Source organism: Hesperophylax consimilis, chromosome 14, assembly GCF_061612785.1.
Source record: "Hesperophylax consimilis isolate HC1 chromosome 14, BYU_Hcon_1.0, whole genome shotgun sequence".
In the NCBI taxonomy this organism is placed as follows: Eukaryota; Metazoa; Arthropoda; class Insecta; order Trichoptera; family Limnephilidae; genus Hesperophylax; species Hesperophylax consimilis.
Window position 1 is genome coordinate 10,166,504 of NC_142849.1, and position 27,948 is coordinate 10,194,451.

General features: G+C 34.0%; 1 protein-coding gene across 1 annotated transcript in view; it reads left to right on the plus strand.

The window, feature by feature from the left end:
• Nucleotides 1–27,948, plus strand: part of LOC149417872 (peripheral plasma membrane protein CASK-like) — a 363,609-nt gene that overhangs the window by 5,555 nt on the left and 330,106 nt on the right. The window contains exon 2 of the mRNA XM_089639860.1: nt 23,613–23,725. Coding sequence (XP_089495986.1) covers nt 23,613–23,725 — 113 coding nt within the window. The remainder of the gene's footprint in view (nt 1–23,612; nt 23,726–27,948) is intronic.

A 27,948-nucleotide genomic window follows, 5' to 3' on the forward strand; every position in this document is an offset into this window, starting at 1 on the left:
GTTGTGGCCTTTTTCGTCATGCATATTCATGGTGAAAAAAGGCTTCAAAATTGAACGACAAGTGATCTTAATAATTATCCAATTATTCTGTATGCACCCCCGTTCGAAATTTAAACAAAATCACCTGAAATGCCAAAAGCTCTCCAAATTTTAGTTGTAGGTCTACCTACTAAAAAATAGCCGTTCGTTCTGAACCCCCCTCATGGAAATCAAAAATGCGAAAGATTGAAAACAACACCACTTTAATTTTACAGAATAAATTTTTCGCAATTTTAACAGCATTTGGCATGGATTTGAAATATCGACCTACAATTCATAATGACACTTGTATCTACTTATTTTTTTAATTTTTTTTTAATGCTTCTGATTTTGTTGTCCGGGTTAAATCTTCCCCATAGGAAAAACTAAACCCTTCCACTCACTTTTCCACAAATGATCAGCTAGTCAATCAACACTATGCAAGTGCATTATAAAAGTAAAATAAATACAAAACAATACAAGAACATCAACACGTCAACTCACCAGAGATCAAATGGGAAAAAAATTCACCGACTCCAGATATTTTCATATCAGAGGGTTCGGCTCGGTAGAATTTCTAACAGGGCCTATAAATCCTACTGATCCCTCGACATAAATATTTAAAAAATCTTTCGTTATCCTACCTGTACTCAAAATGACCGACTTTTGCATCTTTATATATAAATTTTTTGATAGATCTAATACGCCTAAATTTTTAATGAGAGAGCTAGGTATAATGCCAGTAGCCGAAATAACGAATGGTAATATTTTTATAGTCTGAGAATGCCAAATTCTTTATATTTCGTTTCCTAAATCTGTGTATTTTCTTAGGACGGGTTGTTTCGGAGAATCTGAACAATTCATCAAATTTCAACGTTCATTTTCAAGTTTTGCGAAAAAATTTTTCAAGTTCTCTTTTTATTTCAGTTTTGTCAAGCAACTAGCCTACAATGATATAAAAACAGAACTTGAATAAGTCTTTCACAGAACCCGAAAATGAACGTTGAAATTTGATGAATTGTTCAAATTCTCCGAAACAACTACAGATTTTTGAATGTTGCAAGAATTTGGAATAGCGACATCAATGGTATAAGTTATTTTTTTAATTTTTCTTTTTTACTTATACAATTATTTTACAAGCAATAATTATTAGCCTGAAACACTCATCCACATTGAAAAATCTCCTGATAAAAGATACATGACGCCAACCGTCGGCGTCATGTATCTTTTATCAGGAGATTTTTCAATGTGGATGAGTATTTCAGGCTAATAATTATTGCTTGTAAAATAATTGTTACCCTTTGTGCTATGCATAAAAAAATCTTGTCTTAAACATTAGTTTACCAAAAAAATAATAATTTATACTTATACAGTTATTGCAATATTATTATTTAGTCATTTTTGCTATACATGTATCTAATGCACAGACATATGAATATATAGACTAGAAATTAAAGGTGAGGGGTAAAATCAACTGTTGAAGAACGAAGGGGGTAAAGCTGACTGTGATTCGTCAATAAATCAATCTGACAGTATATAGGCATCTCGCATTATAATATCACCATTTAGTTCTTAAAAGTAAAATCTGCTTTTGAATGAATAGACATTTTTACATGGGAGCGCAAATTACTCGCCACGTTATGAACAAATTTGCGAAGTTCAAATTCGGCAAAAAATAATTTCTTCTATTTTCAGAGTCGAATATTTTGTTTACGTATTTAGTTAACACACTTTTATAAGTGTTCATAATTTACTTCCCAGTAACAACGATGCGCACACTTGAGAATCGCTACATTCGACCAATGTTGGCTCGATGTGATAGTATATGTTTCTACAACTGATTCATATTATACGACGTGAATAAGCTTAAAATGATGCTTACATATGGAATGTAATACGACAATTGGGTTTATTCTCTTTTTCACATCTATTTTTACAAGTTTTCATATCACAAGCCACTATTTTGCCGTGTTATTTCATAAAATGCCTCGACCATAGCTCGACGCTAGTTCGAACAAGAATGATGACGTCACGTTCTCAAGATTCACGGGAAGCCATACGCGAGCCCAGCCGGCTTCAATGGAACCGGTATGGGGAGTGGGGAATAATACGCTTTTAATCACTTAGGGCAGGTCTACTAATATTCATATGTCTATGATCTAATGTAATGTAATAAATAAAAAAATAACCTTATTTTAACATATCAAAAGAAATTGTCGATTTCATTATTTAACTTGACAGCAATACATTCTGAGAAGGTTCGTTTACAAATATAGATGTGTATATTATATAATGTATTGGTGACAAGCAGATGCTTATCTAGTCATATGTCATATCACCAGTGCATTTATTTGTATAGTGATAATGCACTCGGCATAGAAATCAACTTAATGCAATTCAACAGGTGGGTGGTACACAGACTACACAGCAGACATTTTTTATATCATAACCATTATGCAAAACATATATTAAGTTGATTATTATCACGTGTTTCTGCTTACGAAATTTGCATTTGTTTCAATGATTACGATAACAAGAAATGTAATGTATTGAGAATAATTTGATTGTGTGGTTTATTATTATTATTTTGTGTTTATTTTATGTACCTCTACTTTATTTTATTAATAACTTAGATGTATTAAAAGGGAATATATTGTCTGCAGCTTGTCCAATGGACCCAGTTCAGTGAACCACGCGCTTCTCTCAGTAACTGGGTCCAATGGAAAAGCTGGTGATTTATTGAGTTTAGTTTCGCACCCAAGCCCGTCGGTCAGACAAGCTGTCACCGGCTGCCACAAATTCGTCGCTCTGGGCTCTTTTTTGTGATAAAAGATGCCTTCCTGTGCTTTTGAGATGTGCACAAATCATTCTCGAGCAAAAACAAAAACTAATGGAATTTTTTTATATTCGTATGTGTTCACAATCACTTACTTCAATAAATACAATTATTCGCTTGAATTGTTGTTACATGCTCGCCCATCAGTGAGCCTCCACAAACAGAAACGACGCACGGGCGTTCATAATAATATGCATAGCTGTTTCACCCGTACACACATATTCTTTGAATAGCTATCCCTTTCTAATGCGTTCCGTTGCATGCTAGGCAGGCTGTCATATGTATATATTTCATCTATTCACGCATCGTTATTGGCTGTTTTTCTTATGCGTTTCGTTATTTCGCTTTGCATCTTGAAAGTGAAACTTGCTATATTTTTTGTTCGATTAGTATGAACATAACGCGTCTTTCTATTTTTGTCAATTGTGTCTCAATGTAGGTTTATAGATAAAAGCAACTCCGTCAATAATATGGAGTTTTGATAAGGTGTATAGATATTAAATATTATTATCCTCTAAAAAAATAAAACAAGACGGCATATTGTTTGTTCCATACTAAAAAAAATATATAAAAAAGTATTACGGATATTCTAAATTTAAAAAAAAAAAACTCTATATGATAGTGTCCGACACCATTATTTAAATTACCTAAGAATAACACGTAGTCATTAACATTAGCAATGAAAATATTGACAATGTTTGCTGATAGGCGAAGAGAGATTACACAGTAACTGTACCATAGTCCCCAGCATCCGTTCGGTTTATTTTATTTTTCTTATCGTCGGTGACCTACAATAATAACCATAATAATAAACGGTAGCCAACGAATTTGTTTTTATGGGCAACTGTGTTTACCTTTGACAAATATTATTTGTGATTCTGTCGGCAAACGTTCTGCACACATTTTAACGCGTGTACACTGTACATTATAGCGTACATTACCCACTAGCGATGAGTTAGCGAGCCGCACGATTGAGTTGGCTCTTTTTTGCATTTGTACCACAGACATAGGAATTAATAGACGAGAAGATAATGGCGAGGGGTAAAATCAACTGTTGAAGAACGAAGGGAGTGAAGCTGACTGTGATTCGTCAATAAATCAATCTGACAGTAAATAGGCATCTCGCATATTTCTCGAGTCGAATATTTCGTTTAAGTATTAAGTTAAGACACTTTTATAAATGTTCATAATTTACTTCCCAGCAACCAACCAGCTTTGTGTTTCGCGTCCAGACGTTTCTCGATGTGATAGTAACAACTGATTCATATTATACGATGTGAATATGCTTAAAATAAAGTAAAATAATGCTTATATATGGAATGTAATACGACAATTGGGTTTATTCTCTTTTTCACATATATTTTTACAAGTTTTCATAGTACAAGTCAACATTTTGCCGTGTTATTTCGTAAAATGAACCGATGATGCCTCGACCATAGTTCGCACAAGAATGATGACGTCACGTTTTCAAATTTCACTTGAGGCCATACGCGAGCACAGCCGGCTCCAATGGAACCGGTATGGGGAGTGGGGATAATACGCTTTTAATCACTTAGGGCAGGTCTACTAATATTCATATGTCTATGATTTGTACGAATTTCGGCAAATCGTATCACGGCTCATTTTTTTTCAGGAGATATTTTAGAAAAATAGCGCCTCTCTAATTATCCAAGTACCAGCTGACGTGTACCCGGCGTCGCTCGACTTTTATCTACTTTCTATACATATAATGTGCATTTATTATATATGAAAACCTTCCGGGAGAAATTATCTAAATGACAGTGAAAACCATATCAAAATCCGCTACGTAGTTTAGAAGATCTAAGCGAATTTGTTTTATACTATTCATAGATTAATTGTTATTACATACGTGAATAGTGTATGTTAGTCCGATTTCTAGTCTTGGACATAGTATGCCCAATACGTATTATGAACCTACACCAACTTACTACCTAGAATCTTATTTTTTTATGGCGCGAGGCGGCGTACTGGTACCAAGTGTTTAACGATCATTCATATGTTGGGAGCTAAAGCGGGGGAGCCGTATTTGGCGAGCCGTATCGGCCGAGCACAGTATTATCATTGCTCAAACGCTCTGAGCTCACTGCTCCCTTTCAATTGAGCCGTAGTTCAATTGAGTCGACTCTTTGAGCCGTACGAACATATTGAGCAGTCACCATGGTTCCTGGTCTTAATAAAGTTAGTCATGACTAGGGTTGCCAGATGATCCAGATAAAAAACGAACATTTTTATTAAAGGGTCCCCCCTTTGATTTTTTTTGGTACAATTTATTAATTTTTGGTATCATAAACCCCATTGATTTTTGTTGTTTGTTTTTGGGGTGTTATGCCGTGTTGCGCTAACTCCTTCTTTAGCCGACGTTTCGGACAGCGTTGCAGTGTCCATCATCAGGGCAGATCCGGTAGATCCGAAGATGTGATCGGGACCTACCGGATCTGCCCTGATGATGGACACTGCAACGCTGTCCGAAACGTCGGCTAAAGAAGGAGTTAGCGCAACACGGCATAACACCCCAAAAACAAACAACAAAAATGCTTTGGCCGTGAGAATCTAAAAACTTACCCCCTTTGATTTTGGCCAAAACAAACAGAGAAGATTACCGATAATTTCTGAGGGTGAATACAATCAAATACTTAGTTAACATGAAAACTTATATTTATTATTACTTTTTAACATATTTGGCACTAGATGCTACTGCTTTAAATAATCGTTTATTGCTTGAAATTATATCTTTAAATCCAGTGAAACTGACATTTAAATTGAAGACAACACATAATTCGCTTTTTACGGTATTCACACCTAGTCGATTTCTTCCGTCAGTCCATGCATTACCCATTACACTAAAAACTCTTTCTACAAAGGCATTGGAGACAAGAACACTGCACACATATTGTACCATTTTCAACGGATTTGAGCAAGTCTTGCTACCACCCGCCAGAATCGCTCACGGCTTTTGTTCTGTAAATTATCTCGTGAGTGAGGTATATAAGTCGCGTATTTAAAAAAAAACGGACATTCTATTGTCCGGTTTTCCAAAATTTTCTAGCCCGGACAGCCGTTCAAAAAACTGTACTGTCCGGTCCAAAATCGGACATCTGGCAACCCTAGTCATAACCCATCGCTATTACCCACTATCCACTGTGTAGTCCAGTGGCGTCTAGTTATAAGGAGCGTTGGAGCAACGCACTCACAAAATTTCGGTCAATCTAAAAATAATCATTATCAATGAAAATGAAAAATGAAAAACCGATAATAGTACCATCGAAAATCAGAACAAATAAGAGTTATAAAAGTATTAAGTTAAATTCAACCGGCTCGAATTTTTGTTCTTTGTATCACGTGTCATAAGTCACGTGGTGCGAGCGAAATCCATATCGCTCATCGAGAAACGTCACCCGGGAACATGAATTATCCATAAGCGCAGAGCGTGGATGTCGACCACAGTATTGAAATTTGTCCGAAACATGAACAGCGCTCGCCAATGCCTCTTAAACTCTTCAGTGAGATGGCGCCACTTTAGTTTGCAGTTCGCATACCGATCATTCCAATAGGTAGGGATAGATTGACAAAATAATTAGCACACAACCCATTTTTGTGAGTAAAAGCCGCCACTGCTGTGTACATACAATTCGTGTTTGATGAATACGTATTATTTACTGTTTACCTTCATATTTATTGCGTGAAGTCATCCTTATAATTTTTATCTTTACATATTTTGGATACATGCTGGATTTTTAACAGCCTCCGAGATGTAATCATGACTTTGATATTTTGATACTTTGGGGCATGCTGTTGGCATAATTGAAGATAATTTTTAAAAACTTGAAAATTAAATGTTTACGTTAAAAGTACAGTAGGTACCACCATGACGTAGGTATATTTAAAAAAAAGAGCTTTGTTTTCATAAAATATTACACTGTCAAGATCTGTTATATTACAAAACTGAATTAGTATTTATCCATTTAAAATGAACGGCACAAGTTCCATTTAGATACATGAGATATATTATGGAAAGAAAGGAAAATTTTGAAATTAATAAGTTCAGAAGAAAAATGAATACACAATAGTACAAAGTTGTTAAAAGAAATATAGAAGAAACAAAAACAAATAAACCTTAATGCAGTCATTGATATAGTTACTGCTAAAATGTTTGATCAGTACAGATTTATATTCCGATAGAGGCATATCAAAAAATCAGCTAACATTGCACACGAATTACCATTTAAAACAGAATTTTAGCCTGAAACCGTAAAATGTTTGCTTTTTGTTAATGTGTAGAGAAAACTTTTAACATCGCCCTTCATTGCTTTCTTTAAGGTTGTAATGGTTCTATGTTCTCTGGATAACGTAACCATTGTCTACTATTCTTTTGAACAAAAAAACGAGCATAATTTGAGATTTTCACGGCCAAAATTATTATAGTCATTTATTTTTGGGGTGTTTCGCCGTGATGCGCATCCTTCTGCTTTAGCCAACGTTTCTGAGAGCGTTACAGTTATATATGTATCGCTATGCCCTGATGATGGATACTGTAACGCTGTCCATTAGCTAAAGGAGTAAGCGCAAAATGACATAATATCAAATAATCACGCTAAGATTTCGACGATCTACTTTTTTTACGTGATTACCGAATACCCAACTGCTCCCATGTTTCATATCTTGTGTGTTGTGATTCTTCTGTGAGTCTGGGAAACGGGAGGAGATGAGGAGGGGGAAGGTTGGGAATTCCAGGCTATTCAGATCTGGTCCATTGTATAATTATCTCATTAGCACATGACAAAAGTGCAATCTCGTTCTCACGTTTCAAGGCTAAGTGATGGTACAGGGTTTTCCAATAAGAGGTGTTATTTTGATATTCATTCGTAAAATATCAATGGTTTCGTTGCTTGTGTGGCACGTAGCCGTCTTGTTGAAAGTAAACGTTGTCCAGATCAATATCATCCAATTCCGGCCATAAAAAATCATTAATCATCTCTCGATAGCGCAATCCATTCACCGTAACTGTTACTCCAGCCTCATTTTCGAAAAAGTAAGGTCCAATGACTCTGCCGGACCATAAACCGCATAAACAGTCACACGTTGAAGATAGAGAGGCTTTTCAACAATAACTATTGGGTTTTCCGAGCCCTAGACGCGACAATTTTGGTTGTTGACGAAGCCACCGAGGTGGAAATGGGCCTCATCACTCAAGTTGATTTGCATTTGATTCACTCAAGCTAATTTTAATAATTTCAATGCGTTTTTGAAACGTGTATCATTTCATTTTTATTAATGGCGCAGTTTTTACTTGTCAAATGTAAAAAAATGACCGCTTCAAAAGTAACATCTACCGAAATAGCGGGCTATTCAAAATAACACCTCTTATTGGAAAATCCTGTATTATTCAAGTAATTGACAACCGAAAGCATAATCAGTATGCATTACGGCACAACGAACTTATTTATCTTTAATCTCACGTACGCAAGCACCGAGTCTGATACAATTACCTATGTTGATTATCAGCCTTATCACTTATCATTCATGAAGTTTCCCCGTTGGCTTAGTAATTAGATGCAGTGTTTATGTAAAAGTTTTACGATGGATTTTTATTTTAAGCGAGTCAGCTGCACCAGGAGAAGATTTTTTATTATTATTTTTTTTTTGTTAATACCTTAATTTTTCCCAATTTTTACATTAAGTACATACAATATTATACAAATTAATAAGAATAACGTGAACCCGCTAAGGCGCAGCCTGTGCGTGGGTAATATAGTTAAATATATTATATTATTGTACCTAAAAAGAAACAAACTGGGGGCATATAAAACTAAAACAAGATTACAATTTGTCTAAGCGGTTAGTATAAAAAGTGTTTACAATAGTATATAGTGAAGTTATAAGTGTTTCGTGTTATAAATGGTGAATAGTTTATTAGAAACATTAAGTGATACAAATTTAATAAAAAAGTTTCAACTGCTGTATTGAAATGCCATAATTTTAACTCTTTTAAATATTGAGGAAGTTTAGTAACCACTTGAATATTTTTCGGTAAAAGATTGAAAGTACGAGGTCCAATGAAACTGCAGTGTGTTTGCAATTGTTTTGCTTTCGTTTGCGGAGTATAAAATACATTATTATTTCTAATTTTGATTCTGTTTTCATTTATTTCGAATTTATTTTTGTTTTTAAAAATATATTTAGTTTGCAAAATAAATAGTTTACGGAGACAGAATAGTTTAGATTCTTTGTATAAATAATCTGTTGAAAATGTTCTTTTCCGATTATACATAACTTTGATGATATAATTATATCGCACAAATATTTAGATGTACTTGACTGACTTGACGGCCTCCGTGGTCGAGGGGTAAGCCTCTCGACTAGTAGTTCGTATGTCGTGGATTCAAATCCCGACTTGCGCATGTAAATTTTATTTAACCAATTTGCGTTATTTCACAATTTATTCATTTACTTGCGGCACGTTCCAGAGTGAAAGATACTATCAGTATCGCCTTGGTGTATGACCACTATTCAGAATTGAAACTTTGCTTGAAATGGCTTTAGTCATGTTTGGTGACCAGATCCACATAGCCTGATATTCCACCAGTTTTATCTTCCATCTCCTTCCCCTCCCCACTACCTTCAGCCTCACAACATGCCCCAATTGGGGATGCAATAGTCCTACTGGCTCCAGACAGTTGGGTTACAGTTGGGACTCTTGTGCGGTATTCACATAAAAAAATATATTAAAAAACTTGAACCAAAAATAAATTATCTTCCTTTTTTGTAAAAAATAGATATAATGGTATCCTTATTGGGATCTCCTGTGTTGAGGATTTCATTGCATATATTTTTTTAGTAATGAGTGATGATTAAAACCATAAGAAGTAGTATTTCCTTTTTCGACAATTAAATACATTCCAAATTCAAAGCTCCATAGCTCTCAACGAAAACCTTCTTAGGCGTTTTCATCAAGAAGCTTTTCTGCAGATATTTTGAAAATTTTATGTTCAAATTTTCAAGATATATCTTTCCCGGAATAAAGAAATACAATTTCCAACGCGAGGATTTTTATTTTTTTTTATTTCCTGAATTCGTTTTATTTCCTCTCGATGTTATTATTTCATTCTACGAATCGAATTAATTGGGATCTCAATATTATTATTCAGGTTCTTTTTTGCTTTTTTTGCAAAATGAGTAAGTACTTAGTCAAAATGGAACGTCTTTTTTTGACAGTTTTCAATGTGTTTTTTTTTCATTTTTCGAAACCGTATTTTTTAAATATGGGTTGAAAACTTTGTTTAGTTTTGCATCTATTTATTTTTGGGTGTTTCAAATCATCGATCATCGATCATGCTTGTTTTACTTGTCGGTTGATCACAATTTGATCAAAAGCGGAAACTGGTCGAGAATCGGCGTTTAATGCAGACCGTTCAAATGTTAAAAATATAAAGTTAACGCTGATCGTCGATCGTTGATGGTCATCAAAATACATATGATGTATTTTGAAACTCGAAGAAAAACCACCCTTTTGGTTTATTCAGTTCTTAGTTCTTAATTAACAATTTTGTCTGAATTGTATTTCCTGAACATAAATAAACATCTTCTATCAGCTGTTGCCATGGCAATTAATCTTCAGGCTCACTCAGAAATTTTATTTTGCCTCACGGGATTGGCTAATTAAAAGGAGGAGAATTTCTTTAATTTAACGTTTCTTCCCGGAATTTTAATCTGGATTAGACTGTTCAACGGATTGTGCTTCTTTATGTAAATATTTATTTACTTGTTGAATATCAACGGTATAAATATACCATACACCATAATCCATGGCACAGAATAACAATTAACTGTGGCATTTTTTCATAAAATGACGACAGAAAGTATAAAATTAATACTAGAAGGAGGTACAAGTACATACAAAATATTATCAATGAGTATGAGTAGACTTACATTATACAGGTTTTTTCCAATAAGAGGTGTTATTTTGATATTGAATCGTAAAAGATCAATGGTTTTGCTGCTTGTGTGGCACGTAGCGCCGTCTTGTTGAAAATAAACGTTGTCCAGATCAATACCATCCAATTCCGGCCATTAAAAATCATTAATCATCTCTCGATAGCGATCCACTTACCGTAACTGTTGCTCCAGCCTTATTTTCAAAAAAGTAAGGTCCAATGACTCCGCCGGACCATAAACCGCACCAAACAGTCACACGTTGAGAATAAGGAGGCTTTTCAACAATAACTCTTGTGTTTTCCGAGCCCCAGATGCGACAATTTTGCTTGTTGACGAAGCCACCGAGGTGGAAAAGGGCCTCATTACTCAAGATGATTTTTCGATGGAATTCTAATAATTAATAATAGTGAATTTTAATAATTTCAATGTGTTGTTGAAGCGTGTATCGTTCTATTTTTATTAATGGCGTAGTTTCTACTTGTCAAATGTCAAAAATGACAGCTTCAAAAGTAACATCTACCGAAAAAGCGGGCTATTCAAAATAACACCTCTTATTGGAAAACCCTGTATCAGTAATGATATAGAAGATATGATAGTATAGCCTTCTTGTACCTAGCTTCTGTGCAGTTAAACAGATCCGCTAAATCTGCGTATCTATTGCTAACTTCATGTAATCTAGGTACAAGCGAGTGTTTGAAATGCTCAGTCTTGGAATTGTTACAATTTAACAGGGTTTTAGAACGAGTAGCTCTTATGGGTACATGAAATTCAATGAGGTTAATTAAATCAAGGCTGTCTACACTATAATTATTAAGTCGGATAATAAATATCTTGTGGACCTCTCTGCGTTTATAACCTCCTGTGGTGTATTTTTTTGATCCCAAACAAATCATAATTTGACACAAAGACAAGAATATTGTGTTTGTCAAAGAGGAAAGACTACGATTATTTAATTTCTATTAACTCCAGTTTGTAGTTTTTCGATGCCGTTAATAAACGGTCCTGATTGACAGACTTGGGTTGGAATACTTTTAATTCCTTAGGCTAATTTGTCCGGTTTTGCGAACAAACAGCTATTAGGAGTTTATTCGCTTTTCGGAACAGCTCATATGATCTCGTTTATACGGTGTTAGAAAGAGAAAACACCACGCTTCATATTCAAATCTTCAAGTTAACCACAGAAGAATTTAAATGTACATCTCTATAAAACCAAAGGTTTCGACCGCAATTTTTAAAAAAATTATGAAACTTTGTGATTTTTTTTATTTGAATCGACAAAAAGGGAGGTGGCAAAAATGTTCATAATACATTTCTCTAATAAAATATGTATTTTTTTCGTTATCAGTAACAATTTTTCTTGTCTACAACGCGAAGACAATATAATCTACGCATTTATAGATGGCGTGAATTTAATTATTTTATGTACACTTTTTGCAAGTTATGCTTCAAAATTTTTACTTTTTAAAAACATATAAAAGAAAATACGTAATTCTTGTCGTGTTGTACTTCGTTTTGTTTCTTTCTCTCTCCTTTTCTATCCCCTGTATTTGTAATCGAGCATAATCTATTTTTACTCTTCTAAATTCCTACCTTGGCTCTGTGCTTATGTATAATTATCATATAATTGTTAAATTAATTAATTGTTAATTTTTATCCCTATATGTTTATTTTTTGATTCTTCTTGATTTTTCTACTTGTCCTCCCTTTTTCTATTTGTTTACTGTTTTGTATGTAAAACTAATAATTATGATATTTTTTTTAATGTGAAACTTATAATGTTGATATCAAAATACCAATTTAAAAGTGTACCTATTAAATCCCACCTATGTATTATAAGTTCATCTCACAATGAGTCCTACAATGAGTTTTGTAACTTGGGATTGTTCTAGCAAGAAATAAAAATAATGAAAAATGAAATCAAATATATTAAAACTAATTATTTGTTTGCGCCCGTACATACGCAATATGAATATGAATAAATTTTACGCAATATGAATATGAATAAATTGTTTTATCCGTATAAAAACTCAATTCTTTGTAGAAAGGCATACAAACGCAATATTTTATCAATGATTCAATCCAATATCGTATTAGCACAACTTTCTTGAAAGACTTGAGTTTTTATACCGGCAAAACTATTTATTCTTATTGAGATGTACGGGCGAAAACATTAAAAGGTATGTACGTTTACCCTGAACAAGATTGAGGCTTTTATGATATAACTGTACGGAACGAGCCGTTTAGTACATTAAACTGTATAAGGTACCGGCTTCCTCTCAGGGAACCTCGTTTGTTAGTGTTTTTGTGGATAAAAACACTTCACATGTTAAAAGTTGGCGAATAACTGATTTGTTGAGCAAATTAATTATCTTTTTATATCATTTGGGTGTCAACAAACGAGCATACATATGAGTATATGCAGTGATTGTTTAAATTGGTTGCTAAACAAACACATGGTTGTTATAGCTTGTGTAAATGAGTCGAGAAGAAGTTAACATTTTATGTAAACTTAAAATTTATTAGTAGTTTTACATTTCTGAAGCTGTTATGGTAAAGATGAATGTATCATGGACCGCACGGGTTACAAACAAGCAGGTGTGAAAGGGAATTCAAAAATGAGAAAGAGTCCGTGTAAAATACATGAAGAGGTCAGTAAATGAGTATCGGTGTACGCACATGCACTATTGCTACATTTAGATTGAATTCATAAAACTTAAGAAACCAATGTCTACTAATGTGCTAATCCGTTGAATATTTTGGGTTACCAATCAACGGCTGTCTATCACCTGGATGGAGATATTTCCCAAGACTGCTGACGGTGCGCGCGAGTTCAACAAAAGACTTTGGAGTTTGGTCTAACAGTAGTTATATAAGGTATAAGGCGTAAATTTCGAGCGTGTAGTTCAGTTGATAAATAAATATACACTACACAATCGACGTGTTGTCATTTATTTACGCCTCAGAAGACGTCAGCATAATTCTTCAGCAAAGCAAGCCACCACCAAAGCCTGACTCCTACAGTGGTGACCCGACATGATCTGAACAAGCAACCGGCTGCTGTATTTCAACTATTCCTCGGACACTTGCTACGAAGCAACAAGTGTACATACCCAAATTGATCATGAAAGCAAGAGCAATAGGCCTGTGTGGTGGAGGACATGTATTATGTTCGCGGTTTACGAACATTCGTCAGACGGCAGGTGTTTTACTTGTAGGGTTGCTTATATGCATATTAGATTAGCGTCACGTTGAATTGAAATTAAATGCATTCAAACACACGGAGATAATTAGTATCGCCAATTTATTAAGAATATCTTAAAATTATAGGTAATCCGGTTAAAAACGGAATTGCAGACCCTTAACGAATGAATTAATTGGCTTATTATCAAAATCAAACGGATTACAAATAATTTGAAGAGATTCTTAATAAATTAGTAAAACACATTTTTCTCCATGCACTTACAAAGTATTTACTGGCGTACGACACAATAAAGTGAAAATTTACTTTCATGTGCGAAAAATAATGGATATTGTTAAAGATAAAGAGTATGAGTATTGCGTTGTGCTCGGATTGATTTTAGAAAGGTCGCAAATATATGGCATACTTACACGTATTTTGCAGTCACTCCAATTTGCTCACAATGTCACAGTTACATCAACAACTCATGTCGGCGTAATCGAGAGTTGGTCACAGAAACGTACTTAAAATTGCATCCTAGCAGAAATTCGATTAAATCCCGTCACCCTTACGTACTTCTACTACTTCTACATATCTACGAAAGTAAACTTTAAATATTTTATTTGAATTCTCAATGGGAAAAGCTCATTTAGGTTTATTGTTTTTTATGCTTTATTTAAGTTGAGTTTCAAACCCATTACCCACTTATTGTCATTCAAAAATCATCGTTACAATTTCCATATCCCCTGAGATTGTAATTAAGTTTTTAGTTGGCACGCGAGACAGTCTTGTTGGCAGGTGTTGCATGCAAAGCCCAACAAGGTTTTGACTTTTAAACTCTGGATTTTACCTCGTTCTTTTATTCCGTTTACCTGTTTTTGTATGAAGGAGGAATGCTCAGCTTACCACTTTCAGCTTATCCCTTTGGCACTGGCGCCCAGTTTGGATTCACGTCATGCTTAGCTTCCGTAGGCGGTTTGCATTTATCACCAAAAATCATTGTTGGGTGATTTTCGCGACTTGTTTTGCTCTACAGCTCGGCTATGCAACGAGATACGATTGTTATCGTTTCCTCTCCATCAACATAAGGCTCTTCAAGACCAAGATTCATTACTCCCTCTTCATAGAAAGAGCCTCCGCATATATAAGATAGGCCCCGAGGGAAACCTTCGATCCTTGATCTGACAAAAGAGGAGATATCGCAATCGCTTATAAAATATATAAATTTTTTTACCATTTTTTTATTGCAATGGACTCAATGGCTCGATAAAAATAGTTTTTCATCTCAATTTTTTATATTTTGCAAATACTTAGCATTGAAGTAATTACATTTTTACACGGATCTGGAACCGATATGGAGCGGAGAAAATGTTCAGTGTTTTATTGCTCGACTTCTTTAAATTATTAATCTTTATTCAATAACTAGTGCCGACCTGAAAAATCCCGGAATAGTCTAGTTACCAGTTAGTAAATAACGCTTTCTTGAAAATCACTAGATCCGAATTTTCTTCCCAAGATAAGCCCTAAGAAATACAAGGAGAAAAATGAGTATTGCTGATTTATTAAAAATCTCTTCAAATTATTGGTAATCCGGTTAAAAAACGGGACTGCAGGCCGCTTCCTGAGAAACTTTTAGTAAATTCGTACTAATATCGGAACACATGTTCATGTTTGTCTTAACGATATGTAATGATGAAATGTGAACATTTTTATGAACACGTGTTCCGACATCGTGACAATTCATTGGTACTTTAGTAAAAGTTTATCAGGAAACCTATCAATTCATTCGTTAACGGCTTGCGATCCCGTTTTTAAGCGGATTACGAATTATTTGAAGAGATTCTTAATAAATTAGCAATATTTTAATTAGTAAGTTTTCTATGTGTTTTAATTTCAAACACTTACAGAACTTATTATAAAACTACTTAGTGGTAAAAATATGTCATTATTATAGGTATTTACTTTACAAAAGTACAAATAAAATTACAAAAGAAATTAAGTAAAATAATATTATGTTATAGGTAGCAGGTACTTTATCGCTTTACTATCAGTTTCAATTATTAAAAAAATACGCGTAAATCAAAGCAAATCCGAGTTACAGACATATACACAAAATTAGTATTTTTTGAAGCGTAAGATTATGAAGATTGTCTTAAAACAAATTTTCATTTACAATTTGGAAAACATGATCTCCGATTTGTTAATATAATATTTAGTTAAATAATATTGCAATTTAAGATGACTTTATATGTTTTTTTCATTTAGCAGGTCAGATTTACTAGGCGAAATTGTATCTTTGGATGTGCAAAAGAGTGGGACTGTAAGATAATGTTGTCAGATGGGATTGTAAGATAATGTTTTCAGATGGGACTGTATGATAACGTTTTCAGATGGGTCTGTGAGTTATTGTTTTCAGATGCGACTGTAAGCTATTTTTTTCAGATGGGAATGTAAGATATTGTTTTCAGATGGGACTGTAAGACATTGTTTCCAGATGGTACTGCAATATATTGTTTTCAGATGGGACTGTAAGAAAATGTTTTTTTTGTTTATTGATAATAGACATGAGTCTTTTATTATTATTATGGATTTCTTAATTTCAAAGGCTTCTGAGTAACCTACACGGAGAAAACAAGTATTGCCGATTTATAAAATCCTGTTAAAAACGTGATGGTAGGCCATTTCCTTATATACAATTAGTACATTCAGAATATACTGTAACACGTGTTCATACAGCTGCTTTTATCCTAATGAATATAATGACGAAATGAAAATACAATATTTTTGTGATCACGTATTCCGACATCGCCACAACACATTCGTGTTTTACTGATAGTTTGTTAGAAAACCTGTCGATTCATTCGTTTGAGGCCTGCAGTCCCGTTTTTAACCGCAATATGAATAATTTGACCATATTTTTAATAATTTTATATTAGTAAGTTTTGGAGGTATAAGCGTTTTTCTTTATTATTTATTTGAAGAATACGATATTTATCCATGTGTTTTTTTCAAATCTGTGATTATTTATACAGGGATATTCTCCATACCAACATTATCTTACAGTCCCATCTTAGATATAATTTGTTCCCATTCACCATTCGTTTTTTCGCTTCCCCCACTCTTCACTAATCTCCAGTTACACCTCCACCTCCACTTCATTTTAACCCATTATTTTTTAATGTTATGTTAGTGTTTATTTTGCCCTGAGGAAGGAACAGTTGTTCCGAATCCGGTCGACTTTGAAACAAATATAATAGTGGCTAAAACAAAGTAACTTGTTTTATTTACATAAATAAACATTTACAAAACCTGAGCTTAGAGCTTAGTATTCGCGGCACTGAAGTCGGAGCGGAGCGATTTTATTGATACATTGGTGTGTTCCGAATTTTCAATTTTACGCCGAAAATTATTCCTTGCACGAAATATTTTTTAGACCTGTCTCCCTTCTGTTTTTTCTACCTTAATAATATTTTATTATTAATTCGGTATCCAAAACTCTCATATTGTTTTTCTAACACGTAGGTTTATTTCGTAATCCGTACTTAATTTAAAGTTTCACGTTGTCATAATATATACAAAATTATTTTATTTTGAGTAGTCTAGGTAAATCCCTCGCTAGGAAAAACTTTACCTACCTATTATTAAGACTTTAGATAATTATTTTATTTCTCATGGTGTCTTCTCCAATCAAAGGTTGACTATCAGAGTAATAATACGGTAAAGTAATTATAAAATATTAGTTGAGGATTAACTAATTTTGTGTGCAAATCTTGAATAATAATATTTTTTCTTCTATTTTGACTTGGAGACAGCGTACATGCGAATCCAATGTAATATTTTGCTACCGGTTCGGAAAGTGTCAGTTTGATATTCACTAGCTTTTATTGTCGAGTACCGCCATCTTTGCGTTGAGGTCGGAAACTTTTCAGACCACCCTCGTAATTCCTTATTATTATTGCTTGTGGAAAAACGTTACATGCGTAATAATATACTGCACAATTTTATCTACATTGCCAAGTAAGAAGATTAAAGAAGGTAACTTGGATATCAATTTCCCCCATAACAAGGTCCGTAAATCAACCGTTTTTTGAGTTATAACCATTTAAATTTAGAATTTCTTTTTCTCTGGCAAAACAGCCTCCGTTTTACTTCGCCCTCTGTAAAATTTTCAGCACAATACATACAGGTCGATAGTGAGAAGGAGTGGAGTGAGTGAGATGGTAATATAATCACTGAATATATACATAGTACATAGGTAATAAATGTCCAGGACTAAAAATAATGAAGAATCCCTTTCAGAGTCCCTTTGAGTGCATCAAAGACCAGTCTTGTCGTTTCTATGTCAACAAAAACCTACACAAAATTCTTACAGGCACAATAAATAACAGTCTTTGAACGTTTAATCCTGAAAAATATATTTATGTTCCTGAAATATTTCTCTTCCCTTCAAAAGGAGACAAACGTTTTTCGCTTTCTGGAGATTTATATTGTGATGACTAACGGCAAATAAATCTTTTACTTTTGAAGGGTTGTACCATGTACCTTTGCATTACAAAATATGGAATCGAAATTATGATTCAGTTTGTAGGTTATGTAAGAATTCTCGTATAGTAAACGAATATTTTTATTTATGTACGTGTAGATAGTATCTTAGAACCTACACATGAGACCATCAACTATATTAACAATATATAAACTATAGTCAAAACAAAAGATTTTATATCATACTAACTTACTTTCTTACACCACTTTGTCCAATATTTGGAATAATATATATATATATATAATTTTTAATAATTTTATTTTATTAGATACAATAATTTTACATATTATTTGATAATGTGGGCGTCACTGGGTGCTTGTCCGCGCTGAGGCCTCCATTTTATTATAATTTTATGGTAATTGAAATATTAAAATGCTGTGATGATTGAATTATTATAAATGATATGGACAATGTTATTTTTACAGTTAAATCGTTAATTATACGCTCGTCGCTAACCTAGAAATTTCAGACAGCAAAAGCTGTGCTAATTTCACATTTTCGCTGACTCAGCACACCTTTTTTTGCTTTATAGTTAAGATTTAATAATAAAATTAATTTTCAAGTTCTGTGAGAGTTATTTTCAAGTTCTGTGAAAGTTATTTTCAAGTTCTGTTATTATTTCAATTCTGTCAAGTAACTGGCCTAAAATGATATATTAACAGAACTTGAATATAACATTCACAGAACTCGTTAAAATTTGATGAATTATTCAAATTCTATGAAACATCCTAAATCGATTTGCCTCTCAACTGATTCTCGGTAGGAGCCAAGTAGGAACCCATATTGCACATCGAGTTTTCGATGAGAATATTCCGTGATCTTTGGTAATTGCTACTGCTGTAGAAACATCGGTTAATTTTTTACTTTGTTTCACTTATAATATTTTTTAAACCTCGTAGACTTCTTCTTGTATTCTACTGCTTGGAAGGTTTACTATCATGATAATAATCTTCACTCTGCAGGCTTCATATGAGAACAACTTAGCGGAATTACATTCGTAATGGTCAAGCACGGTTCAAAAATAATTGAGGTGCGACCTTTTCCTCTATTTCACCTACTGGCATTCTCCCCCTGTATTATTATGTTAGTTGTATGACCCTGTATTTGTTCCTTTTCTAATCTTATTAAAAATATATTTTAGAAATTCTTGGCCATTGAAATAAAAACTTAACTATCTGTCCACTGTATTTTGGGAATGCGCCTAGACTAGTCCCACATTCCGAAGTTTTCCTTAAGTTTACGTAATCGGCCTCGAAAGTTAGGCCTTCTAGGCTTTCTTCATCTTACAGAACTCTCACCCCCCCCTCCATGGCTTTTTACCTCTTTTGGGTGGTTTAAAACAAAACATAAGAGTCTCGTATTAGTTTTTTTATATTCTTGACTTATAATTTTGACCTTGTCCGTTGAACTATTTGTTTTGCTGTTAAATTTTCACGTAAAGTTGTACACGGAGAAAACTCACTGATATAAAATATTGATGATTTATTAAAAATCCGGTCAATTTATACGTATTCCTTTTAAAAACTGCAGGTCTTTAACGAATGAATTAACAGGTTTTCTAACAAACTGTCCGTAAAACACGAATATGATATGGGGTGTAGTGCCAGTAAAGTCAGTACTTAACTGGCAACACGTGAGTGTGAGTGATGCGCGCGCACATCCGAATGGTTCCTACCATTTCCGGACCTAGCCGATCGTGGCTACGACCCACCACTTGCTGATTCCCGGCAGTTCTCAAAATAACTTAATGACTCAATTGAATAAGACGTCAATAATTACAAGATTTTAATAACTAAGCCATACTAATTTTTCTTCATGTACCAGATCAGAGCATTAGAATACCATTATTTTCAATCATATGAAAACTTGCTGACTAGCATCTTATTATCGTAAAATGTCTCGGCTAACTAGCATATTATCGTATAACTGGAACCTGGTGTATTTACCTATGATGCTCGATTTGTTATCTACTCTGTAATATATTGGTGCAACTGTTAGGAAGACTAAATAATGTTCTGACGATATTAGTAAGGCTAATAGGTCATTAACGTTAATAACGTCAATAAGGCTACAAAATAAACACCAAAACAATACGTTCATGCTGTTCAGAAATGTATAGAATGTAATCAAACAAATTTTTAAAAATCTATATCATTTTTTTTTCCGACGGACCGGTTTCAGACAATCACGTCCATGACTAGTACATTTATGCTTGAATTGTGGTATTTATACTTCATGTAAAAGCATTATTATCTATTTACTATGACTTTTGTTAAATTAAAGGTGGTTTGCTTGGGAATGTTAGACACAGATGTTGCTTACAATCGGGAGATTATTTGCGAATACATTTAACAACAAACGCTTTTTTGATTGTGCGGGTTTCCGGAACCCATTAAATGACAGACAGCACTAGATCAAATCCTTTTTTTCATAGAACTCTTTCATTTTCCGCCTGCTAACTGTAAATTAGGTTCGCTTTATGTAGCTAGCTACCTACAGAAGGCCCGAGTCGAAACACGAATATTTACTTAATCTTTTCAAGACCGACACTTGAAACTTTAGGTTTCCAGGTTTTACTTTACGCCTGGGAACGCGCCGTAACGTGAAATATGAAAAGTTTTCTAGAAGTTACTAAAAAATAAGGCAAAAAGTAATAAATACGTCGCTTGGAGGGAACCGAAAGGTACGATCCCGACTCAAAAGAATCCTATTATAAGAAATAAGTGTAATATGAGAATTGTTGCGCACCCAGTTCGGCGCTATGAGAATTGTTGCGTGGCCAGTTTGTCGCTATGTGAATTGCGGTTTTCTAGGAATGCCTGAGCTTTGTCAGGATTTTCCTCTGAAGCTTTTGATTTACTGGCATTCCCGGCATAATGAAGATAATTCTTCCATGTCGGAATACTACGTGATATCAGTGCTGAGTGTTCGCTCTATAGACATTTGATTAGTGAAAAGATTACATCAATTCAGAGAGAATCCTTTCACATGCTTATTTTAATGTAAATCTGCCAGTCATTATTCAAATTAGTCATTTTGATAGTTGCGTCTGATAGCAAAACGTTTAATCGAGATATCAATCGACCAATTATCGCTCGAATGATTTTGTGCAAATAGTCGGATTTATCAAAGCGTTTTAATCTATACGTTCAAGATTTTTGTGATATTATCTTCATTAGAACTGGGTGCTGATACTGAGGCGACCACGCTTGTGGGAAATATATAAAAAAATAGACTTTCATATTTTCCCTCATAATATTTTTTTTATAAAACATTCTTATCAAAAAGTACGTGGCATATGAATTTGTTACTCGTCGAATAGGTAAAGCTGATCCATTTATTTTAATTTTAATTTAGTATGTTTCTTGACAGAAAAACGAAACCGTATAAAAATTACGCTCATCTGACATCTACTTTTTAACCCTTCAGGGTAATTTGTCCGCTTTTGGGGACAACTCATATGGTGTCACAGAAATCGTCGTGTCTGTCTTACTGTTGTAGAGTGAAATATGATTTAAACGGTGTTGTAAAGAGAAAACACCACGCTTTTTTTTCAAATAGATAAGAATTAAAATGTGCACCTTTATGAAACCAAAGCTACCGACCGCAATTTGAAAAAGAATTTTTATTAATTATTTTCACATGAAACTACAAAAAAGCGAGGTGGCGATAACGTTTATAATACATCTATAATCTTTTTTAATTGTCAGTAAAATTAAGTTACAAATTTTTTATTTATTCTATAAATTATTCTTTTATGTTTGCATTAAAAACTTTAATATTTGAAAAAATATATTTTTATTTCTAACAATTAAATATGAGAGCCTTTTTCATCACCTTTCTAAAATAGTTTTTAATTTTTGGATACTTTCAAAATATTCCATTTATTTGAATTTTATTGCAAAGAGGAAATACTCCGACCGTCTGACAGAAATGGATGAGGGATGAAGAGCTATAGTACATATACGTCCAGTATAATGTTGGTCACATTTTTCAACCCTCACACCAATGGTGCATTCCAATCTTCCACGGAATGTAATCTTTAATTCGTGGGAAGTCAGGTGGCAATGATCCATTTATGCTATTTTTAATGGAAGGGATTCCGAAGAACTAGCGTCATTTATTTATTGCATCTCACTATTCATAAAACACTTTTTTTTTCACATAAAAATCAACCTCACTAGGACTAAGCCTGTATCGAGGTTAAGAATTTACATTTGAGTGAAGCAAATATAAGAGTAATCACAAACAAACAGGAAAAGGAGTGCAACAAACGGGAACAAACCAAGATGCGCAGAGCGCGTGACCGTCTTCCATTCTGTGATTTGTCAGCAAATTAATCTGACAGTATTCAGGCAATTCGCGTTGTAATATCCCTATTCAGTCCTCCAAAATAAAATCTGCTTACGAATAACTACTTCTTTTTTACAATAGTGCACCAATTGCTGGCTGCGTAAAAAAATTAACTACAAATCCCAAATCGGGTACACAAAAGTTCGAACTTGTTTCAAAAATTGAATATTTTGTTACACTATGTAGTCAAGCACTTTTACAAATGTTTTATAATTTAGCCACTTTAGGGTATGTATACATTTGCGAACCGAAACGCGATCCGTACCACAAATTACGGGAAAGGGACGAATCAACTGTAAGCGGCGTTTCGCGCCGTTTACGGTTGCTTCGTTTCTTTCCCATAAGTTAAGGTTCAGTTCGGCAGTTTTGCTCGGGGATGTATACGTAGCATTAAACATTTTTGGCGTTGCTTCGCCAAGCGGTTCGTTTAAGAACGAACATTCAGTCCCTGCGTAGAAAAGTCCCATGCAACTGCGCTGCAAATCGTTGTCTTACTTTAGCGAACTTTACTTTTCTGTGCGTGATCTGGTTATAATGTGCGCTCTTCTGCGGTCAATGTTACTGATGTCGTAGTTTATTCAGAGCATTCTCGAACCCTTATGGTGCCAACAATATGGTCACGTGCTCTGCCTCCAGCTCGTCGAAAAGATTGTATAGACAATAATGTAGGTAACACACATTAATTTAATATATTTTCTAGTATTTACCTGTGTTGCATTCGTCTGTTCCAGGGGTCCCTTCAGCCTCGTCAGGCGATGCATCCACCGCCAGACTCAGCAACAGTTCGCGGTGAAGATCGTGGATGTGGCCAAGTTCACGGCCAGCCCTGGTCTCAGCACCTCCGGTAAGTCATAATCTTCATCTTTGGTTTCCACAGCATTGAAGTAATGATCATGTATTGTTTCATAGTGCTTTAACACGAACGAAGTATTGAATTCCGTAAGTCTAAACTTAAACTTTAGGGTTCACAGTTTACACTCGCGCTGTGCAAGCGGGTTCCCTACAGAGCATCGGACCATCCCTTATCATCTTATTACTATAGTCCTTAGTATATTTATTTATTTGGTACAATATTTTTTACATTTTAAGTTTTCCAGTAATGTAGGCCTCAGTGGGTGGCTTGCCCGTGCCGAGGCCTTCATTTTATAATATGAAAATATAATCTACATAATACATTTAAAGTGAAAATAATACATTTAAAATTAAAAATACATAATAATATATTTAAAATTAAAAAATAATACATTGAAAATAATCTTGTTTGTTTGTGAGTGGTGTGTGTTTATATTGGTTTTGTGTGTTACGTGTAGGTTTTATTTTTATTTTATGTTATGAAATTTACAATAAATTTATAAATTTTAATTTATTGTAGTGCTAATGTTATTGAATTTGATATCTAGCATTTCAAGAACATTATAGTATTCTAGAAAATTATTTCTGAATGCGATAAGTGCAGGAATCCCTTTAGAAAATTAAACAGTCCTTTGAAGTCGACAAATAATACAATTCAATAGCTCTTTGCTAAAATAGGAAGACACAACTTAATTATTTCAAAAGTTTATCACAAAATGACAATTCTTACACTGAACATAACCTAACCTATATAACCTATGTGAAAAAATGTAACAAGTAGTAATTGTTGAATGAAACACTAGTATATATTGAATTATTTCGCGGATAAGAGATAAGCCGCCATAGCTCAGTGGTCAGAGCTGTCGACCGGAAATCGAAGGGACACGGGTTCGAGTCCCGTTGGCGTCATGTATCTTTTATCAGGAGATTTTTCAATGTGGATGAGTGTTTCAGGCGAATAATTATTGCTTGTAAAATAATTGATAACCTAACCTAATCTAACTTAGCCTTACGGTAAATATGATTTAAGATTTTCACGGCCAAAAGTATTTTTGTTATTTGTTTTTTGGGGTGTTATGCCGTGTTGCGCTAACTCCTTCTTTAGCCAACGTTTCGGACAGCATTGCAGTTTCCATCATCAGGGCAGATGTGTTATTTGAAGTTGTGGTGAAATGTGAGCTTATGTATGAGGTTATGATACCGTGTTGCCAGCTCCAACCCTCTGAGCTAACATTAACGTATCATTTTTAAAGTGGTTTCTTCGTTTAGCTCTGGTGTAGCCGTCAATTACCGGATACCAAGAACTATTGAGCTTAGCTCCATCGTCTCTATTAATGTTTACGGGATTTTTATGAATTTCAATGGCCTCCGTAATCAGCCGTGCTCTATAAGTTTTTTATCACATCCTCATACATAAGCTCACATTTCACCACAACCTCAAATAACACATCTGCCCTGATGATGGACACTGCAATGCTGTCCGAAATGTTGGCTAAAGAAGGAGTTAGCGCAACACGGCATAACACCCCAAAAAACAAATAACAAAAATACTTTTGGCCGTGAAAATCTTAAATCATATTTACCGTAAGGCTAAGTTAGATTAGGTTAGGTTATCAATTATTTTACACCCCAAAAACAAATAGCAAAAATAGCCTGACGGTCTTAAATAAATCTTTTTTTGTGTCTTAATTATATTTCGTGTTCCTTTCATAGAGCTACAATGAGAGGCTGCAAACTAATATCTCGTCGAAACTTGTACCACTATTAGAACGCGATAAGCGGTGCACGTAGACCGGAATAGGTAGTTTTAGTTAGAGTGTTGGGAAAGTTGGAGGTAAGTTGGAGGTCAAAAGGCGGAACCTATTTTTTCGCTTCATGTCTCATCTAAATGTAATACATCAATGGTTGCATTTCTTGATTTCTTCTGGATCCCGCGGAAGAAAAGTTCGATCTCCTCGTATTTCTCAGCATTAGTTTGGTTGTTTTATTGAAATTGGGTTCTACAAGGAACACATCGTAAATAAAGTTCGTAAAATCGATGTTTTAGTCGAACATCGATAGTTTAACGAGCGTGTTCCTTGTCATGTTCTGTACGTGTACAGTGAACACGGTACTAAACTGATCACCTCTTCCCAAAACCCCACTTTATTTCACCGCGAGAGCGCAATATAATATATTCTATTTTACCAAAATCTAAAAATATATATTTATTTTGTATTAATTAAAAAATTTTGCTTTAGGTATGCAACACATTACGCTATAATCATCAAGGCTTAGTCTATTTCAGCATATGTATGGTAAGCGATATGCTGAAATAGGCCAATCGACGAAAATATAGCGCGCTTATATGGCGTCGTCTGTCACAAGCTTTAATCTTTTTTCTGATTTTATGATTATTTTTAATATTTTGCTTTATTTTAATATACTAGCTCAGATTCGTGATAAATCACGTGATGTTATAATTGTAGGATTTGTGAAACTGAATATATTTATAAAATAATATATTTGCCTCAATGTCATCGAAATTTACCTAAAAAATGTTAGTAAGATTGAAAAATTACAAAATATATCCAGTGATATTATAAAAAAAGACACGTTATATTCACACTAATCAAACAAATAATGTTGCGCCGCTTTTGAAAAGGATAGTAACATGTCTTCACTCTACTAATTCAACTAAACATCTTAAAAGCATTTGAACAAAACAAATACGACTTATTTCGAATGAAGAATTTATTGAGCATAAAATAATTTTGGTACCTACTTGTAATACCTACCGCTTGTCTAATAAATAATACGATAAGTAGTTCCAATTTTAAAAATTGGGAACTTCATTAAGTTTGAATTAATTACATATGAATATTTCACATTGCTTACTTACACATGCACTAACAACCGAAATCAGTATGTTTAATTATATAAGGTATCGGGGGGTAGTCCAAATTAAAACGAAGATTATTATGACTATCCGTAGATTTGGTGATACGGTAACTACACTGTTTATAATGATCGTGTAATATGACACTAGCTAGCAACTACCGGACGTAACTACCGTTATTATACCTGTCCTTTTGTATTTAATCGTATAATGTAACCCGAACATCGCTGGTTCCGCTCCATGTGAAGTTGTAACAGAATGACTATCGCCTCTCCACCGAACTCCACGCAACGTGATTTATTGTCTGTGAGTTATGGGGAGCATTGATTTGTGTTTTTGTCGTTTATCTGCAAAATATATTAGGTGCTTCTACTTGTCGATATACAGGGTGTTAAGGGACGTACTTGACTTAATTTAACCAGTGATTCCTGGCATTATTTGGAGTAAAAATGTAAAACGTTTTTTTAAACAAAAAATATAGAAAATCAGCAGGTATTTGACAGTTAGCGGCGGTTACTTGGTTGAGTGACCAGTGACAACATACAAAAGATTTTTAATTTGGATAAAACGTCACCGTAGACCAGAATTACTCCAAATAATGTCAGGAATCACTGATTAAGGCGATGCCTTACGTAGTAATGCAAAATCATGTGTTTTTGTTTTGAAATTTGGACGCCTAGAAATGTTTCAGATGCTTTAATTAAATACTGCGAGTAGAATACATCTTGGCCTTTGAAATAATCGAGTATTTTTTAGATAAGTCTTTTCATAAGCCCAGAAAAAAATTATGTATAAGGCCTATGAAAACTGCTTTAAAATTCAAAATCTCCTACTTACGAACCCATTTTCGGTTATGATTTTATTGTATAATGTGGCAAATTAAGTTATTTATAGAATGATCGAAAAAAAAATACTTATGCCTGAACATCTACAAAATAAAATAAAAGGTACTTTTTGGCCATGTTTTTTTCTTGCATAAATCAAAACAGGCGGATGGTGTTAAGCGGGAATTTGAACCTTATCGCCATTTATGTAAGGGTTGTTATTGATAGCGGCTCAATTTAAAATATTACACGACGTAGTGCATCGCCTTAAGTAGTAAAGCACGTCCCTTAACACCCTGTATAGATTTAGGTTACTTTCAAACTTATATTCTATTTCGACCGGTTAGTAAGTATCCTAGTACACAAAGGCATCGGGTACAAACAATATGATAGTGTATTTATACGTATAGATCTACTTACTTTGTTAGTAGGTACGTTTTTCTTTATAGTTATTTTTTTATACCTACTAATAAAAAATCTTTCAATGTTTTATTTTACATACACACACAGCTC